Source organism: Paroedura picta, chromosome 2 (assembly GCF_049243985.1).
Source record: "Paroedura picta isolate Pp20150507F chromosome 2, Ppicta_v3.0, whole genome shotgun sequence".
Lineage (NCBI taxonomy): Eukaryota > Metazoa > Chordata > Lepidosauria > Squamata > Gekkonidae > Paroedura > Paroedura picta.
The window spans coordinates 20,157,617-20,178,827 of NC_135370.1; the positions used below are offsets into that span (position 1 = coordinate 20,157,617).

Below are 21,211 nucleotides of genomic sequence, written 5' to 3' on the forward strand. Positions count from 1 at the left end.
TGACATGGAAACAGGAAGACGCCCAGGAGAATTCAAGAAAGCAAAAATAGCCAGTATTCTGAAACCTGGACAACCAAAGCAACTGGCAACAAGTTGCAGACCTATTTCCCTTCTGAGCTCCTTGGCCCATTATGCACGGCCGCCGAAACGGCGATTTCGGGTCACATGGAAAACGCGGAGGGGGAAGACGCGACGCATACCGGTTATACACGGGGCGGGGCGCGACGGCGGCAAAACCCAGAGTAACCGATTATGCACGCGGCGATCCGGGCGCCGCTTCTGGTTGCGCCCCGCTCACCCGGAAGCTGCGCTTTCTTCCGCGTTTCACTGACGCGGCTTTTTCGGCGGCATGCACCGAAGCTGCAGCCGGTTGCAGCCGGCTCCGTGCGTTATCCGTGATTTTAGTCGCCGCCATTCCACCCCGAATGTGCGCTAAAACCCCCGTGCATAATGGGTCCTTGAGAGGCTAATCCTGAATAGAATGGGTGATAGAATTGAACATTTCCCTATAGAGGAAGCAGAATTTAAACTCTGTTGTAGTTATGAAAGCCATGTTCTCAGCTTAAATTTTTTTTATTGAGGCAGGGTATCAGAACTGTCTTAAGACTTCAGCAGTTTTCATTGATCTGATTGTAGTTTATGATGCCATCACGAGGGATGGATTGCTGTAAAAGTTTTCCCCTGCAGAACATTATTTCAAGTCCTTAATACCATGCTGATTGATAGGACTTTCCAAGTTGTTATGGGTCAGTCATTTAACAAGTAGAAGAACCTAAATAATAATAGTCTACCCCAGGGCTCAGTCCTTCCTTCAGTCTTTTTCAACTTGTACATCTCTGATATCACCTGTACTATGTCCCTTTTCTACAAAATATGCTACTAAAGGTGCTTCTATGATTTTAATGTGGATTTCTTTTACCTATGTTTTATAATGTGTGTTTTTATAGCATGTACAATCATCCCAACATGGAAGCTAGCACGGGCATAAAAAGACATAAGGTAAAGGTATCTCCTGTGCAAGCACAGAGTTATGTCTGACCCTTGGGGTGACGCCCTCTAGTGTTTTCTTGGCAGACTCAATACAGGGTGGTTTTTCCATTTCCTTCCCCAGTCATTACGGTTTTACTCCCCAGCAAGCTGGGTACTCATTTTACTGACCTTGGAAGGATGGAAGGCTGAGTCCCACTCTATGCCACAAGAGGCTCTAAAAAGACATACATTATCCTTTTAGTGTTACAGTTTGTAAAATGACATACATTGACTGCACATACATCCTATGGATGTTCAAACTTTTCATCTCGTGAGTGGACTGAAATAATTTGCACTGCATGGAAAAAAAAATGTATTCTCTGTAGTCATGTACAGAGTTCCAGTTATTTTTGAGCTTACAGAACAAAACACTACACATTTTTCTTAACTGTGCTAGTGATGGGCAAAGAAACCCAATTTTGGGTTCGGGGCAATTCAGCACATCCCGAATCTCAATTTTGGTACAATTCAGGTTCAACTTGATTTGGGAAGGCTGAATTTTCTGGCTCGGATGCATTTTAAAAAGACCAAAGTCCATTTAAACCCCCTCAGAGCCACCAAACAGCTGCTCCATGGAGAGGCTTCTTACAATTCTTGGCAAGAATGTTGAAGGCTGCAAAGCAATCTTTTATATCTAATGAATGTCTTTCAGCAGCATGTTTCTCGTGCCAGAGGGAATTCTCTCACCTTACCCAAACAGATTCCTTAGTATCCAACCTGGTAAGCGTGGATTTCCTCAATCTTCCTTTGCAGACTAGATCTCTTATAGAATGATAGCATTTTGCTAACTACTCATCCATTGAATATGGCATATCATGTTGTGCATAGATCCCCTTCTCTAAAAAAAAAACCCTTCACATATGCTTCATACTATGGAGGGTGACTGCCATCTAGTGATGCTTTGCTGAAGGTGTTTAGCTATGTAAGGAACCAGAAAGATGGCCGCTGTTCAATAGCAACATGGCACAGCCCAATTGCTGCTGATGTCAATCATCTGACAGCAATAGTGGTGTAAGTGGAGCAGCTGCGTGATCCTCCCAGCCTTCAATTAGATGAGCTCATATGCATACTAGGTACGTTCTGAGAAAATCCTATTTAATTTTGCATTTCATAAAGGTAAAGGTATCCCTTGTGCAAGTACCGGGTCATATCTGACCCTTGGGGTGACGCCCTCCAGCGTTTTCATGGCCGACTCAATACGGGGTGGTTTGCCAGTGCCTTCCCCAGTCATTACCGTTTACCCCCCCAGCAAGCAGGGTACTCATTTTACCGACCTCGGAAGGATGGAAGGCTGAGTCAACCTTGAGCCGGCTGCTGGGATTGAACTCCCAGCCTCATGGGCAGAGCTTTCAGACTGCATGTCTGCTGCCTTAACACTGCGCCACAAGAGGCATTTCATAGCAGCTAGTTATTATAGGCATTGATTGCCTGAAATGAGGCAGTGAAACTGACTGCCGAAGTTTTAGACATGTCTCCCTGAGCGTTTGCATGATACGAAAATGAGATGTGAATGCTACGTGAAGTTTGGCGGCATTTTTAGTTATTGAATGAGCTGACGGGTTCTTCAGTGGTGCCTGCGTATTGTACAGGGAAGTAGAAGATGAAATAGTCCAAAGTGTGGGAGAGAATCTGCACACCTGTCAAGCAGATGCTGTGAAAACCCTACAGATTCCCCCCCCCCCCAGGCAGGGAGAGACCCAGCTGGTCAAGATACCAGACCTCAAGGAAGAAAATGCATTTACATTTTTATTCCACTTTCCCTTCCAAAGAACTCAGAACGGTGTTCACAGCCCCCCCCCCTCCCAATACATTAGATTAGATATAGATTCCCTTTAATGGCATAAAAATTCAAGTAGAAAGAGATAGCCACGACTCCGATGAACATAGCTGGTGTGCAATAAAACCTGTTAAACAGGTTAGCATTTCTGCAAGCACAAAAAATTAAATTTTAACATTGAACCAAGTACATTGAGAACTTTAGATAGTAAAGCATGATTGTTTTCATTTAGCAGAGCATTAAGGATTTGATGTTGATTTTTGCCCTAATTTGGTTATGTAGGCCTCAACTGGGGAACATTGACTGCAGAGGGCCGTACAGATGAGGGGGGTGTGGGGGAGGGTGTCGGGGGCACCACAGCCATGCAGGCAAAGTCTGCATAGTAGGTTAGGCGGAAAGAGGATAACCAGCCAAGGGTCTCCCAGTGAGTGGGCATCATGCTGCACAATGTAGAAACCTTTAACCACCAGCACCACTAGAGGTCAGAAGGGAGCTACGGATTGAGTCTTCTTGACTCTAACCTGCCCTTAAGTTAAAATAGTTTGCTAAGCTGCTGCTTCTTACCCAAGCCTGCCCCAGCAAGTAACCTTTTAAAGGAAAGGTCTTTCCCAGCACCTTTAAAACATAATATGGCTCAAATTAGAATGACAGTGATGCACTGAATGCTTTAAGATGCTTTAATGTACAGTAATTAGTCATTATAACTCTATCACTATCTCTCTTTAACTCTTTCTCACTATGTTTCTTTATATTTATGTCTCTACCTATATCATTCTCTCTCTCTCTCTCTCTCTCTCTCTCTCTTGCTATCTCTTTTTATCTTTATCAAACTCTGTCTCTCTCTAATCAAACTAACTTTCTCTCTGTATAGATCTTTTTTCTCTCTTTCTCTGTTTACCTTTATGTCTACCTCTATCTTAAGGTGACCAGATTGTCCCACTTTAGGAGGGACATCTGGGGGTACCTGGCAAATTGTATTTAAGTTGAAATTAAAAATCTATATATTTCAATACAATTTTTGCGTTCTATGCATTCTATGAAACTTTTTGTCGCTCCATATAGACTGAATTTTTAATCAAAGACCCCCCCCCCCCCCCGTCAATGGTGTCCTGCTTTACTAATGTTAAAATCTTGGTCACCTTATTCTATCTTAACCTCTCTTTCTTTGTCTATATAGCTATCCTTATATCTCTCTGTGTTTGTCTCTCTCTCTCTCTGTCTCATTATCTTTGCTTTTCTATCTCTTTAATCTATACATCTGTCTATTTATATTTATTTATATCTCTTTTCTCTCAATGTATCTCTTTATGACTATATATTTCTCCCTTTCTCTCTCAAAATTTCTCTGTTTATCCTGCTCATTCTCTCTCACTCTTCATTGATTTTTGCAACTACACCAGTATACTTCCCACCATATTTCTTGCACAATCACAGTTGTCATGCTTTTCAAAATTTTCTACTTCTGCCAAAGGGAAAAAACGTCAAAATCTTTTGCCTTGACAACCAGTGACATATGCAGGTCTTCTCCTAGTTCTTTGCCTGGTGATTGTAGAGGCAGATACACTGACATGACTAACACGAGATGCCTTCTCAGGGCATATTTCCTCCATTAATTTAACCATCCAGTTCTTAACAAATTCACCATTAGAGAATGGTCAACCACTTTCAGCAATACATTTAGCAACATGATAGCTGGCCCGCACAGTAGTCAGGTTCTCTTCAACATGCTTTCTAAAACTATATTTCTGCAAAAACATTGACTTTTTCAGAGAGTATCTTGTTCATGCGCATCTCTCCTTCATATATTGAGTAGCTCTTGTGACTTTAATGATTGCTAATTTCATTTCCTTATCCATTATTATTAGGAAAAGGTTAGTTTCAAGTATGGCTGAGGAATCCTTATTTTATGTATAATAATTTTATTCCACTTCGTTTATTTTATTCTGCACTTGCAATTTTCTTGTAATTTTCTTATTGTGATCACTTGTTTATACTGTGACATATATATGTATATATATTTTCATTTTACTGTTTTAACGTTTTGTTTGCAAAACGTTAAAATTTTTTAAATAAATCAAAAATTAGTCTTCTGAAGAGTGTTCCCAGTAAGGCTTTTAAATAGATACACTGAAGCAAGTAGCCTTCTGAAGTTGAAGGATAGCTGGACTTCTCCGTTTACTTTGCTAGACTGATATCTGGTGGTTTTTGCCTTCTTCCATGTTCTGCCACTCATGAAGATGCCAGTGAATCCATGAATATATACTGTTACGTTAAATGAAAATTCTGAAAATAATCAAGTTTTACTCCAGCCAGGACACAGACAAAGGGATTAATTATTGGAAAAGTTTTCTTTATTTTCAGAATTACAATGCAAAGTATCCTCCAACATGTCTTGTGGCAATTAAAACAATGCATATTTCAGTTACAATTTAATAAGCAAAAGCTTGTCAGTGGAGTTTTCAGGAAGCTCTTTTGCAAGTAAAAGTCCCAGGATGACTTCAGTGATGGCTGCCAAAATGAGGGGAGGGACTTAGTTGGCGCTAAATTTTTCAACCTCCAGGTGGGGCCTGCAAATGTCCTGGAATTACAACTGATCACCAGTCTGCAGAAATCACTTCCCCTGGAGAAAAATGGCTGCCGTGAAGGGTGTTCTTCGTACTACTGTACACTGCTAAGGTCCCGTCCCAACCGTTCCCCGAACCCTGTCCTCCCTAGGATCCGCCCCAAAAATCTCCAGGAATTTCCCTATCCAGAGTTGGCAAACTTAGCTGGAGCTGACTCTTGGCACAATGGAAGGAAGCATAGCTGCCATTCATAATGGCGCACAACAGAACTTAAAGGCATAAAACCAAAAGTCTAAAGTAATTACTATTGACCCCCACCAATAGTTAATACGTTTCTATACAGTACACATTATAGTTACATATCATGACAGGGCGCATAATTGTAGTTTACACTCCATGTAATCTCATTTTCCCATGTGACAGGATTCACATCTCTAAAATAGTTTTCTCAGGATCTATGGGGAGTATTGGCTGAAACTTCCACAGGCGGATACCATTATATCATTTGGGAGTTGACAGAATCCTCACAAACATCTAAACCCGAAGCCAAACTAAGGTTCTGAAGTTTATTTTGAGGTCAGGCGGCAATGAAAATGAAGCAGAAAGTGCCTCAACTAGAAGGGCTCCACATAATAATCCGAACATGAGGTACAGTCTTCTGTGTATTATTTATTTATTTAATTTATATCCCGCTTTTTCCTCCAATGGGGAACTAATGAAACTTACATCATTCTCTGTTTTATCTTCACAAGAACCCTGTGAGGAAGGCTAGGGCAAGAGTGTGCAATTGGCCCCAATGTCCCCCCAGAAGGTTCCATGGCAGAGTGGGGATTCGAACTTGGGTTTCCCAGATCTTAGTGTGATGCTTTAACCACTACACCCACTGAAGTGACACCTTAGATGTTATTTCAGTATATCCAGAGGAGGCCTATTATTAATAATCTTTGAGTAAATATAAGACTCAAATGATTAGAACAGCACAGGAACAGATTGCTATAGGAGCTGCTATTTATGTATTTGTGCTATTGATGTATGGCTATTAAATTTAGATAACTAATTTGTATGAGGTAAATGATCAAACAAAGATCTTAACAAGGTGACTGGCTTGAGCAAATGGTCTTAGTTTTGGAGTCCTGTGTTATGAAATGTAAATCTTAGCTGGTTTGAAAGAGACTTAAAAAAAACAGCATGGAATCATGTTTCATATCTTGCAGGGCTTGCTCGTGGCCAGAAAAACTTGCTATTCGGTGAAATCTGTCATCTTTTGCGGAAATTGTACATAGCCTTTAGTAATGTTTTCAGGTTAAAAAGCTCAGGATGCAGTTTTACCACACTGTTTAATGATATTTAGAATTTCCTATCCCTTTGTAATCTAAAATATTTCCTATCTGAAAGAATGATATAGTTTCTGTGATTAGACTTGGAATCACAGGTCAACAATTTACTAAGGCAGTCACAAGGTTCTGGAGGGGAGGACCTGAATATTTCAATTTGTATCAATAGCCCATGGTTTAAAGGTCCCAGGTACATCCTTTGGAATCTAAAAGAAAAGAACAATATTTTTTTAAGTGTGAATGTTATGATATGCATTCAAAATCAAGTCCCATCATTCCATCCTTCCTGGCACATTGCTTTTAAATTTAAAATCCTTCAAGAGACCTCATCTCAGATCACCCCCCCCCCCTCTCCAGTCTCACCTAGGGTTTTCTGCATTCTTGTTTTCCTTGCTTGTGAGTTACTGTTGCTTCAGGGGGCATTCTCTGTTCCACGTGTGTTTTACTCCCTCTAGTGGCTGATGCAGTATTACATCACATTATGTCTGGTCTATCTGCGAATTTAAACCGAAGGTTTTTAATGCCGGACAGAAACCGATAGAATATTGAATGAACCACTAGCTGGAGGAAAACTTGTGTGGAAAGGAGCCGTGAAGCAACGGGAACTCACAAGACCAGAAAATGAGAATGTGGGAAGGCACTCAGTTTCCCTTTAAGTCTGCTAAACAAGTCCCATTTCCTGCCTTCTATCCAGCATGTCTCCATGTGGGATTCTGTGCAGGTCCACATCCATTCCATCCATTGTCAATCTCTTGCTCCTCTATTAACAATGTCCTCTTAGTGATATTGATATAGAGGTGGATAGATGGGTATAAATTCCCAGAGGGGAAACGGTTTTGTTGGTTGGACTAGATTTAAACTGGTGTCTTGTAGCACATTAAAGACTAACAGCATTTTATTCCTGCAGAATGTTCATGGTCTAGAGCCCACTTCTTTAGATGCAACGGCCTGATACCCACTAGGCAAAGGATATTGAGAAAGTGGTTACCATCTCTGTAAAATAATCAGCACAGGCCATGCGAATCCTTTCTCCATTCAATGGGCTCTTCAGTGGAAAAACGCCATTCAGGCCTCTTTCCTTCCGGGCAGAAGCTACGGCATCCTTGATTGCAAAGAATACAGAAGATCCTAGAAATACACCAGCTTCTCCCATACTCTGTAAGAAGAAAAAAATCAACAACAGGTTTTTTTTTGGAAATAGGATTAGAAAAAAGAAACACTGGTGGTTGGTACACAGTGACCTTTTCCTTGTGAGGGGAGAAGGCTGGGTCAGTGCTGGTCTGGCAACAGGGCTAATCCTGTTTCCAGATAACTTTGGTGCTGGCCCGGCCAAAATCAGGCCCTCCATTGTCTCACAGCAAGGGAATGTAGGTATTTCCGCATTCTCTTTTTTTGCAGCAGGTGCCAATGGGGCCCATCTCAGGCCAGGCCCATGTGGAAGATGAAGAGCTGAGCCTTCTAGGCTTGTCTCCTCGCCTGCCTATGGCATCCCAGAAGGGACAAAAAAAAGGCCCCAGTCAGCTCTGCAATGCTTCACGGCACCGCAGAGCCGACTGGGGCTTTAAAAGTTTTCCATGAAAATATCCCCCTCCCCGGCGGCAGAACCTCTCCACCCTGGCTGACTCATGTGAAGGCAGCAGTCTAGGGGAGACCGGGTCTGGCAGGGAGAATGTTCCCTGTCCAGACCCGGGAAGTGGTGGGGCTAACTGCTGCATCCAAAGAATTGCCAGTGGCCCAGTCCAACTGCTACTGTGCAGAATGGGTCAATGTTATTTAAAGTCATTCAGAAGTTCAGATTGAGTCTAACTGAAGAGTTGGCCAAGTAAGTCTGGACATTTAATATTTTGAAAGACACTGGCTTTCTTTCAAGTCACAGCTGCCTTCCAGATACAAAAAGCTTAAAGACAAAGACCCGGCCAAATAAAAATTGAAAATAAAGGTTCCAGAAATCACCTTTGCTTTTCAGAGAAGCATAGACCTTTCCTTGTAGTGTTATAGCCAGTTAAAGAAACATTTTGTTAGAGAAGCCACAGTCTAGATTAAATCTAAGAATCCTGGTGCCCCGCTTGACAGATAAGACCCCAATTGTAAAAAACAGCTTTTTGGAGTAAAGGTGAAAGATACAGATTTTGATGCACAGAAGTATAGTTGGGTTTATTAGCATAATAAAATCACCACCCACTCCTGGGTGGACTTAGCTTTTTAATGCACATGCGATTGTATGGAGTTGTACGTTTCGGGTGTAAAAGGTGTCTTGGCCCAGGAACGTTCTGGGAGGTACAGTTTAAATGTGATCTTACTGGATGAACTGTGTAAAGGACTGCTTTGGACTAGCAAGTTTTGAGAAAGATTGAGGTCTTCACCAAAGAGGACTAAGCTTTCTCCTTATCAGCACTGATATAGGTCATTCTTTCTTATTCAAGTCTGTTTGTGAATTTATTTGGCCTAACAGGAGGAAGGAAAAGCTGTTTGTAAGCTGCTTTGGGACTCCTTCAAATAGTGAAAAATGGTGTATAAAAAACAAGCTCTTCTATTGGAAGAAATGAGTCTTGCCTTCATTCGTTCATGAGTGAGTTGTTAGGCTTAGCAGGCACACTAAGGGCATTTTCGCACATCTGAAAAAATAGCGTTATGCCACCTGAATGGCATAGCACTAAATATTATCATGCCTCCAGCCATTCCTCACCTTGCCGTCTCACTGTAGTCTGCCACCTTTTTGTGCTGCTTACCCTCCACAAGCTGCTGGAAATGGTGGAAGAGAGCAATGTGGTTTATATGTGACTCTCTTCTGCCTGTCAATCAAGCCAGGCAGCCAATTCCCTTTCTCCTTTTTTAAAAGGTCCCGCAATTAATAGTTATCCATTTAAATGCCTATGCATCTAATCATAGATGCAAAGTGCTATTTATATCGCCATCCCTTTTGGAATCATGAATCTTGAATCTTTAAAAAATTAATCCCGTTCCTGATTTTTTGGGGGGAGACTTTAAACAGGCATACTTTGTGTGACAACTTTGGGGGGGAAATTAATTTTGGCTTTGCCTACATGTTTGTATGCCTATTTGTTACTCCAGGTAGTTCGCTTTAAAAAAATCCTGTCCCCGGGAGAAGGGAGAGGGAGGCGGGTACTAGGGCAGGACATTGGAGGTGGAGATAGCGCTTCTTTGCCTCCATAAATATATTTGGCATGTAGTGTGCTGGTTGTCCGTTGGGGAAAAGCGCTTTTTAAGTTTGTGAATCCACTTTTTGGGATTCACCAACTTGTTCTCTAAAATAGCGGATTTAGTGTGAAATTTGCTGGCTGGACATGGGAGGTTAGTGACGTCATGCAGAGCACCTGGAATATAGCGTCTTCGGGGGGTATGTATCATGCTAAATTTATGGCATGAGGAAAGTTCAGATAGGGGGCTTAGATGATATCTTTAATGTGGCATATAGTTGGGCCTAAAAGTAAGTTACTGCCTACATTCAGGAGTAACTTTAGATGTTACTGGAATATGATAACATTAAAGGCAACTATAAAGTCTTTTACACACTGTAGATGGGGAATGGTTTATTTTTCAATGCAGTAAATTTATTTTGCAGATTAAATTAAACAGCAGCAAAACAATACAGAATTCTCCTTAATTACTAGATTATTGGCATATCTAATATATTTACCTTGGAGGAGTAGATCGCAACGGGGTTCTCTGTGTTTGGTAGCAAGTAGACTCTAAACAATTCTGGAACGTCACAAACAGCAGGGATTTTATAGGTGTCTGGACCCCGCGTATACTGCTCTCCTTCTGGGGAGAATTTCACTTCTTCTTGAGTATAAAGTCCAAGTCCCTGCATAAAGCCACCTTCAATCTGAGGGAGTATAAACATACATTATTTCAGGATAGATATGTGAAACATTTAGGATGCCACCTGTAGAACATGGAAATTACAATTGATCTTCAGACTATAGAGAGCTGTTTCCCTGGAGGAAATGGCTGTTCTGGTAGGTGGACTCTATGGCATTATGCTTGGCTGATGTCCCTTTCTTCTCCAACCCCCCTCCCTTTAGTCCGCTCCCAAAACTACATGAATCTCTCAACCTAGAGATGACACTGTTAGAGGCAGAGAGCTAGCTTGCTGTAGTGGTTAAGAGCAGCAGCTTCTAATCTAAAGAGCCAGTTTTGATTCCCCATTCCTCCACATGCAAACAGCTGGGTGACCTTGGGCTAGTCACAATCCTGTTAGAGCTGTTCTTACAGAACAGTTTCTCCCAGAGTTCTCTCAGCCTCACCTACCTCACAGGGGGCCTGTTGTAAGGAGAGGAAGAAAAATTGATGCAAGCTGCGTTGAGACTCCTTCAAGCAGTAAAAAAGTGGTGTATAAAAACTACCTTTTCTTTTTCCTCTTAAAGCTGCTAGACAAAGAAGGTTTTGTAACTATAATCTAAACCTATTTTTTCCTGTCTCTTGTCATGTGCTCTGTAGCCAACTTTAAATCTAATGTAATCTTCATTTATTAGGACATATATATATATCAATGGGTTTTTCCTTTAACCCACAACCCATTACACTTGGAATATTGTATGATCTACAGTTGTCAAATTTTTCTCTAGGACCTGGGAGATCCCTGCTTCCAGCAGGCCTTTCCTGCCACTGTTTTGTTGGGTGGTGGGAGAAAAATATGGGGGAAGTGGAGGGGTGAAGGCCAGTCTATGATGTGCTAATGACATTTCCAACATGACATCAGTGCAACGCTGGTCATAGAATTATGGTTAAATTATAGAGTTTTGGCCAAATGGCAGAATATCTGGTTTGCTCCAATGTCATTTCTGGTCATGCAGGATGTGATGTCAGTTTATCACTGGTAACATTATTATGTGGCCAATGAGCCCCGCCTCCCACCATGGTGGGTCTCCCAGCAGTCACCTGCCTTGGGCTGGCAACTCTAGTCTGGCTCCACACTGTTTATCTTTTATAGCAGCTTAGCATTTAAGATATTACAGGACAGGGTTCTAGTATGTCTTCTCCCCACACTCCTTGTTATGGAATTAACATAAAATGGTAATTGTGATTGGTGAAAGAAACTTCTCTCTTTTCAAGGAAGCTCTCACCCTTCACAATTCACTTTTAGCATCTGGGGCTTCCACAGAATGACAGTTCTCTGTGGAACTATCCTTACTATTGGAAAGGGGGGGATGATACTGAGTATTCAAGAAGGTGATAAGACTTATATTGATAACGGAGCCATTCAAAAAGTCTTTCATAGTTATTACATTAATCCAGGCTTTGTCAGCCAGGGTTTCATGAAAACCTGGGGGTTTCTTGATGGTCCTGGAAGGGTTTCCCAAATGGGTGGGTGTTAATGAATTTATATATATATAATATATATTTAATTAGTTAAACATTTATCAAGTGATATGACCATATATGGTCATGGAGACCTCCCCCCCCCCAATGGCCAGTGCTGGGCCTGGAAAGGGTGGGAAGGGGAGGGGCCATGGGTGGGCATGTACAGAGCTATGCTTCCAGCTGGTCAACCCAATTATTTGTTTAATTGCTCCAGATTACAATATATATGCATAATACATGTAACCCATTTGCTAAAAGAGATATTAAAATAAGGCTGTAATATAAAACCAATTTTCTTCTCATTTGTACCATCATTCCTTCTTACGGTCTAGAATTCATCTATGCAGTATTAGAGGATACATTTCTCAGAAATGGAGTAGATAAATGTGTAAAGTCTCAACTACTTTGGATGGAAGCACACCCACTCCCCTTTTCTCTTTCCTTCTTTTTTATCTATTCATTTGTTGTCTCTTACTCGTTTTTACACTTCTTTTTTTCTGTGTTTTTTTTTCTGGTTGGAACATCACCATAACATGATGTTATGTTTTAACATTGGATATGAAGTTATCTTGAGGTTTGGTTCTGTTTTGTTGTTGGGATTTGTTTTGTTTTGTGTGTGTGTGTATATATATATATAGAGCCTCTTGTGGCGCAGAGTGGTAAGGCAGCCGTCTGAAAGCTTTGCCCATAAGGCTGGGAGTTCAATCCCAGCAGCCGGCTCAAGGTTGACTCAGCCTTCCATCCTTCCGAGGTCGGTAAAATGAGTACCCAGCTTGCTGGGGGGTAAACGGTCATGACTGGGGAAGGCACTGGCAAACCACCCCGTATTGAGTCTGCCATGAAAACGCTAGAGGGCGTCACCCCAAGGGTCAGACATGACTCGGTGCTTGCACAGGGGATACCTTTACCTATATATATATATATATATATATATATATATATATATATATATATATATATATATATATATATATATATATATATATATATAGCCAAGAAAATTAAATTAAAAATCAAAACAGAAATTATCTATGCATGTGACTTTTACCTCATTCATATAGAATAATAATAAAATGACTATAATTTGTAGTTGTAATAGACCAGCCTAGTCTGATCTCATCAAAGCTCAACAGCTAAGCAGGATCGGTACCTGGATGGGAGACCATAAAGAAATACTGCGCTTGAGATGTAGAGGAAGGCTATGGAAGACCACCTCTGCTCATCTCTTGCCTTGAAACCTTCGAAGGTAGAAGCTCATGGGATCACCATGAGATCATTGCCAGTTGTTATCACTCTAAGAACCAAAAAACTTTTATAAAGGCCATTTTTGATCAGAAAGCCCATGGGACATGGATTCTTCAAGTCTCCAGTGTCAGAGAAAAGTGGGCTGAAATATTTAAACCAATAAAGGATCAGCCCATGAACATTTGCCTGCAGTACAACATTAAAGCTCCTGATGTCTACCTGTCCTATGTCGATTCCCGGATTGATGGCGTAACTGGCATCCATAACGATATCGGTTTGGAGATTCTGTTAGACAAATAAGATGAACATGTTGAAAATTAAAGTATGAAGATAACCATCATCCAACCCATAAGAATCATACATATGGTATAATTTCAGATTCTGATCTCTATTTTATTGGCATATGGAAGCTCCAGGCTCTGGGGCCAGAACTGCATGATTCATTTCCTCAAGAAAGCCCCAAGGACAGATATTAGAGTGCTGCTAAAGAGCCTCTTGTGGCGCAGAGTGGTAGGGCAGCAGATATGCAGTCTGGAAGCTTTGCCCATGAGGCTGGGAGTTCGATCCCAGCAGCCGGCTCAAGGTTGACTCAGCCTTCCATCCTTCCGAGGTCAGTAAAATGAGTACCCAGCTTGCTGGGGGGTAAACGGTAATGACTGGGGAAGGCACTGGCAAACCACCCCATATTGAGTCTGCCATGAAAACACTAGAGGGCGTCACCCCAAGGGTCAGACATGACCTGGTGCTTGCACAGGGGATACCTTTAAAGGCCAACCTGTGGTCTATCCAGCTCAGAATCAAAGCTATGATGACATGCATAGTCCAGATAAACGTTGCTAAAGCAAAACAGCTACATTTGAGTCCAATTGCTTCTAAGTGACCAACATGATTTTGGGATAGGGTTGCTAGGTATCTCCTGGACACTAGTGGGGGATGGAGGGGTATTTTTAAAGATTTTTATTTATTTATTATCACATTTCGAGTCACCCTTCCCTGAAAGCTCAAGGAGGATCACAATATTCAAGCATAGAATATAAATTTACAGATTTAATAATTTTGAAATCTTAAATTTTAAAGTACGATTCAAAAAAATGCAAAATACACGTTCATGCTGTGATATTCGTTTGGAGATGGAGCCTGGGAGGACAGGGATCCCAGTGGGGTACAGTGCCTTAGAAGCATCCATTATCTCCAGGGGAACTGATCTCTGGAGTCTGGAGATGAGTTGCAATTCCAGGGGATCCCTAAGTCTCATATGAAGGCTGGCATCCCTTTTACGGGGGGAGATAGGTTTTTCAGAATCAATGTTCCCTTCGTCAGAAATTGTGGAGAAGCGGCATACAGAATGCTCTCAACCTATAGAATAAACTCTGCGGACAACTTATGACCATGTATGCCTTAAATTGACATTCCAGGCTAACAGTCAGCGCTGAGTCGAAAACTCATCCATATGGCATCACGGTGCTTTATCAGTGCTGTGGCGAGCCCAAGGTCACCCAGCTTGGCTGCATGTGAAGGAGCAGAGAGTCAAACCCGGCTCACCAGATTAGAAGTCCGCACTCCTAACCACTACACCAAGCCGGCTCTTGACCAGCATGGTTTGGCAATGCTAGAAAATTGTAGTTGTTTACCTTGTGATCCCCTGTCAGGCAGTCAATCTCAACTTCAGAGCAAGCAGCGGCAAATGCATAGTATGGGAAAGCATGGCCTTCTCCTGTCTCCCAGTCCATATTGGTGGGATATCCTCTGATGGCAGAAACAAACATAATTCTTGAGATGCTACAAGTTATTAAAAAATTCCTCTGCTAGACAACATGTGAATATATTAGATTATTGGCATGTTTATTGATTGACTGATTGATTTAATTTGCAGACCACCACTCCCACACAGTAGCTCATGAATGGTGACAACATAAATAATACCCACAATAAAATCTTAATATCCCTTAAAAGTTAAAACCCATTAACTCACCCATAGTGGCAACAGTACACTCCCCCCACTCCATAAACTTTGGTCTAGTGCCTCAGGGAACACAACAGGGGTAAGCCTGATGACCTGGCTAATTCAGGGAGGGGCCCAGATCTAATTGCCCTGGCCTCAACCTAGGACCTGGTGGAAGAACTCCATTTTATGGTCCACGTGGAATTGGGAGAGTGCTGCTCCAGCATAACTGGGGAACAGAAAAGAAAAGGGTTGGGTCATAGACTGTACATTTATCATGGTTGTTTGTTGATTCCCATTTAAGGGTTCATCTGACTATTGCTAGAGAAACATATGATCAGCTTTCCCTCCTGGCCCAGGCACATAGCCCTCTTAATACTTGATTAACGTTGCTTCTTCTACATCCAGTGTTGAACTTCTCCAATGGAATTGTAGACCCTGCCTCTTTAAACCTGGCTATGAACTATTCACCACATAAGAACATATCGATAGCATCCCTATCGACTCCCCTCTGGGGTTCCTCGGGGACCAGTTCTCTCCCCCACATTGTTTAACATCCTTATGCACCCTCTGGCCCAGCAGGTCCCAAGTTACAGGCTGGGTTGTCACCAATATGTCACCCAGCTCTATCTCCTGATGGATGACCACCCAGACACCCCCCCAATACATTCACCAATTGTTTGGAAGCCATAGTCGGATGGCTATAGAGCAGAATCGCCTGAAATTCAGCCCCTCCAAGACGGAGGTCCTGTGGCTGGGGAGGAAGGTGGCAGATCAGGAAGCGTACCTACGCATCTTGGCTGGGGTACAATTTAATATTGTGCCCTCCACAATGGAGTGATCCAGGATGCCTCCCTTTCTATGAAGGCCCAGGTCACAGAAGTAGTATGAACGGTCTTCTTTCATTTGTGACAGGTGAAGCTACTAGTGCCATATCTGTCTTTGTACTGCTTGGCCACAGTCATCCATGCAACAGTCACTTCAAGATTAGATTTCCATAACTTGCTCTACGTGGGTCTACCCTTGTCCTTGACCCGGAAATTGCAGCTGGTGCAAAATGTGGCTGCTAGGGACCTCACAGGAACATTTATTAATTTATTAATTTATATTTATATTTTGACTTATATACCGCCGCTCTCAAAGACTCGTGGCGGTTTACAATAAAATAATAAATATATAAAGAATAAAACCACCCAGCCCACAAGTCCCCAATACATTAAAAGATTAAAAGGACTCACATCCAGCCTGTGCTGAGCTAGCTGCATTGGTTGCCAGTTGCAACCTCAATCAAGTTCAAGGTTTTGGTATCAACCTTCAATGCCATCCATGGTCTGGGCCACTCCTGTCTCTTTATGTCCCCCCACAGGGCTCTATGGGTATGAATCTGTTGGAGGTACCCAACCCGAGGGAGGTTAGCCTGGCCTTGACCAAGCTAGGGCCTTTTTGGTCCTGGGCCCTACTTGGTAGAATAAGTACCCAGAGAGCTGTGGGCCCTATCAGAATTTTCTCAGTTCCATGGGGCCTGCAAAATGGAGCCCTTCGGCCAGGGTTTTGGTTGAGGCAAGGGCATGGAAGATCTGGCCCCTCTCAGAAAATCAGGCTCCCCTTGAGATGGTCCTCTTGAGACACTGGTATCAGAAGATCTGTTGAGCCAGGGAGGGGGGAGGGAGTTTATTGCCATCATGGGGTGGTTAAATGGGGTTTTAATAACTGTAATAGGGGTTTAAATTATTGTTTTATGGGGTTTTATTGTGAGGAGATTCTTGTAAACCGCCATGAGCCATTTGGGAGTGGCTGTATAGAAATTGAAATATAAAGAGAATCCACGTTGGATCAGGCCAATGGCCCATCCAGTCCACCATTCTATGTCACACAGTAGCCAAAACCCAGGTGCCATCTGGAGGTCCACCAGTGGGGCCAGAGCTTCAGAAGCCCTCCCACTGTTGCTCCCCAAGCACCAAAAATACAGAGCACCACTGCCCCAAATATATCTATCTATAATTGATAGTGAATAGCCAATAACCTATACTCCATATGTTTATCCAAGCCACTCTTGAAGTAGGCTTGTAACTGCTTGTAAAGCATCTGTTCATCCCAAGGTCTAAGGCCCAGTGTCCCTGCTGTGCAAGTCCATACAAGCATCACCCTTCATTGTATCTATCCTGGCTGGTTGCAATACCACAGTCTAACCCTGAAGGGATGACAAGGCTGTCCTGGGCTAACACAGTGACTTGCCAGGGAGGTGGCATTGAGGCTCCAGTCTCCAGAAGGCATTTTCAAGATGCCATTCTGCCCTGGTGCCTAAATTTGTCCAACTCTGAAGTAATGGGTTCCCAAGGTCATAAAACAGAGTCTGTAGAAAGCCCCCCAAACTCTCTCCCTTGTGGTCTGGATTAATTAATTAATTAATTCAATTTATTTCCCGCCACTCCTGAGACGGGCTCATGACAGGTTACAGACATCCACTAAAACCCCCAATGAAACCCCATTAAAACAGACAACAAAATCACAATTAAAAAAACTCCTCACCCCCCCATTCCTACCTCTGGAGGGATGGAAAGAGGGGTCAAGATGACACAGACTAACTACTGCCTAACACCAGGGGGGGCACCGATCTTCCTTGCTACCCCGGTCTCAACCATAGACCTGGCGGAAGAGCTCCATTTTGCAGGCCCTGTGGAAATTGGGTCCTCATATGCCTGATTTCTAAAGGAAGAGTTTGGGTGGGGGCTCCTTCCATGGAATTTTCACAGTCCCATCTGTTTGAGCTGTAGGCCACACAGTCTGAACAAACAGCACCCATGATCCCCCAAGGCAGCAATTTAGAAAGGGATAAAGCATTCCTTACTTGAAGTAGCCAGTAGCCGAGAGGCAGATGCTTTCCTCAAAAGCTTTTTTAGTCTGCAAGAGACACACCATTCAGCGACGTATAAATATTTATTTATGTATTTTTATATTTATATCCCGCCTCTCCTGACAATTGCCAGCCCAAGGCAGCTCACAATAAAACAATAAAAACAAGAATCAATCTCAACAATAAAACATCCCCAGCCCTAGTTAAATAACCTAATATTAAAACAACAGCAACAGCAAGATGGCGGAAACAGCACAAAAGAACTCCATAGCTCCGCCGCTCCAGCCAAAGTTGCCTACTCCTCATGTGGTGAGATCTTCCATAGCAATCAACCATAGGGTGGGACCCCAGATTGAAACTCCGGGCACCCTTTCTTCGGCCTCAACCAAATGCCTGGTGGAAGAGCTCCATCGTGCAGTCCTGTGTAACCTTGATAGCTCCGTCAGGGCCCTTAGCTCTCCCGGGAGCTCATTCTACCAGGTTGGGGCCAAGGCCCAAAAGGCCCTGGACCTGGTTGAGGCCAGGCAGAAGTGCTCTGAGGGGGGCATATGCAAACTAAAGTTGTGTGTGTGTGGAAAGACACCACTTAGGGTGACCTCAAAAGGGATTTCAAGGCAAGGGATTTAGTAGAGGTGGTTTGCTATTACCTTCCTCCACAAAGCCTTACTTGAAGGTCTCCCATCCAACTATGGATCCCGCTTAGCTTCCAAGATCTGTACCTTTCCACATCCTAACAAAAACTAGGGAGCATTAAAGAGCATCCCTCACCACAAAACAGGCACCATTTTTTTTGTTATTAGTATTAAAACAGGAGGTGAGGAAGTATGGACCATCTCCTTGGCAATGTTTGAGCTCCCAGTTCTTCTAGCTTAGTGCATCTCAGAATTAAGTGAATGCCAAGCCTGTGCAGAAGACGAATTATAATCATCAAGCAAGCCATGTGCTCTGGGAATTGACTAATTTGCTTGTAGTGGGCTTTTGCGGAAAGGTCAACACCTGAAGGTCAGGGGGTGGAGCTAGTTCCCCAATGTGTTGATTATCCAGTCGTCTGCACAGAGCAGTAATCAGAGATGCAAAGGCCCAAGGAGAAAATGGAAAGAACTGGGAAACAACACCTACCTGCCATATATTTTCCAATGTTTCCCATGGAAAAACTGGACATTTTGTGGAGCACTGGAGCACCTTCTATTAAATATTTGCCATGGACCGCCACCCTCCAAAGTTGCCATTTCTCCAGGTGCTTACCCAGTCTTCCCATTTTCCTTCTGGATTTTTTTTAATGACAGGCTCCAGGCGCTTCCGGAGAATTTGGCAAGCTTCCTGGTGGAAAGAGTGGCATGGAAAGGCAGGATCAATATATCACAAGAATAAGATCTCACTTTCATTTCCTAACACTATCTGAATAACTTTGCAAAAGAAACATGTGTTAAGACAAAAAGCAAGGTGAGTTGCTTATTTTTTTTAAATGAGGAAACAAACAGCTGAGGCTGCTGAATGAATCCTTTCGTCTGGCTCAGCTAGGACCATGAGCTGTTTTTTACTGAAATAAACAACAGAGAAGTAGAATACGAGAGGACCCATGAGAAGCCCAGAGAGATATTTTAGTCATTGCCTTGGATACACAGATGGGGGCTGCACCTTACCTGTTGAATTCCTGCCCTTGGAATAGGTATGAACGGCATAGATAGCCTGTTTTCTACCATTATGGAAAACCAGAAAACACTCTATTCCAGAATAGGTTCTTAACTTTTCAATGGGAGCTCAAAGAGAACTATTGTGGACCATGCAGTTGGAAGCCTACAGTCTAACTACCCAGGATTCATTTCCACTGGTTTAGATCAGACTGACTTCTATATAAGTAGGGCACAGTTTGAAATAGACAAGGGAGTTCATAAGAAAAAAAATGACACCCCCTCCTCCACAGCCAGCTGGGTGACCTTGGGCTCGCCACAGCACTGATAAAACTGTTCTGACCGGGCAGTGATATCAGGGCTCTCTCAGCCTCACCCACCCCACAGGGTGTCTGTTGTGGGGAGAGGAATGGGAAGGCGACTGTAAGCCGCTCTGAGCCTCCTTCGGGTAGGGAAAAGCGGCATATAAGAACCAACTCTTCTTCTTCTTCTTCTACATGCTTTAAGCAGTAAAATTTAAGACTGCAGTTGCCAGAAAAGTGTTATAGAAACCTATTGGCTAGTACCTGTGTCATCATTCATGTGACAATGGGCACTTCTCAATATTAATTCCAATTTAAATCTTACAAAAGAATCCCTTGGTCTTTTTAAATAGCACTTTAAAGAAGAAGACTAAGCCTGCTGCATGTGGCCCACTCATCCTGGTTGCTAAGAGAGAGAGAAAATGTTTTTAAACATCTGGATAGGCCCTAAGGGGAAGTGGGAGCAAATATACCGAAACAATAATTTTTTAGTCTCAAACTTTTCAGTGGCTAGAGGTAGGCGTTCCAATCCAGAACATAATAATAATATTTAAGCATATACAAACTAGCGGGACAAATAACACATGCATTTCCTCTATGTCAGTGATCCCCAACCTTTTTATCACCGGGGACCGGTCAACGCTTGACAATTTTACTGAGGCCTGGGGAGGGGGGAGTCTTTTGCCGAAGGACATTGCCTCCGCCTGAGCCCCTGCTCCACTTTTTTTCTTGCCGGCGCCCCTGACTTCCTGCCACCCGCTGGGGGGCACTGCCAGCAATAGCTGTGCAGTGTCACACTGAGGGGGAGCCCCAGCCATGGCGGCCGTTGGAGAGCACCAAAGGTGAGCCGGCAGCAGAGTGGCAGGGCAGCCCCCGGGGAGGAGGACGAGGAGGAGCCGCGGCTCGATATCGACTGATCCACGGATCAGTACCGGTCCCTGGACCGGGGGTTGGGGATCTGCTCTATGGGATTTACTATGGGACTAAATTCCATTGAAATTAACAGGACTTAACATGACCTGTTTGAGACAGGGGTCTGCAAATGCTGAAAAAGAATTCATCAAAAATACCCTAATTCTACTGCACACCAGATGACACAAAGGCTCTGGGATAAGAAATACCTGGAGATCTTGAAGATGGAGGCCAAGGAGGGTGGGGTTTGGGGAGGATCCTCAGCAGGCTACAATGCCACAGAGTCCACCCTCCAA

At 43.1% G+C, this 21,211-nt stretch overlaps 1 protein-coding gene across 1 annotated transcript in view; it reads right to left on the bottom strand.

Moving 5' to 3' along the window:
- Nucleotides 1-5,139: 5,139 nt before the first annotated feature.
- The window catches only part of LOC143830980 (aldehyde oxidase 2-like), a 42,761-nt gene continuing 26,689 nt past the window's right edge, over nucleotides 5,140-21,211 (bottom strand). The window contains exons 16-22 of the mRNA XM_077324198.1: nucleotides 19,316-19,390; nucleotides 18,065-18,117; nucleotides 14,906-15,020; nucleotides 13,494-13,559; nucleotides 10,363-10,551; nucleotides 7,693-7,860; nucleotides 5,140-6,910 (exon numbers count right to left, since the gene is read on the bottom strand). Coding sequence (XP_077180313.1) covers nucleotides 6,857-6,910; nucleotides 7,693-7,860; nucleotides 10,363-10,551; nucleotides 13,494-13,559; nucleotides 14,906-15,020; nucleotides 18,065-18,117; nucleotides 19,316-19,390 — 720 coding nt within the window. The 3' untranslated portion in view covers nucleotides 5,140-6,856. The remainder of the gene's footprint in view (nucleotides 6,911-7,692; nucleotides 7,861-10,362; nucleotides 10,552-13,493; nucleotides 13,560-14,905; nucleotides 15,021-18,064; nucleotides 18,118-19,315; nucleotides 19,391-21,211) is intronic.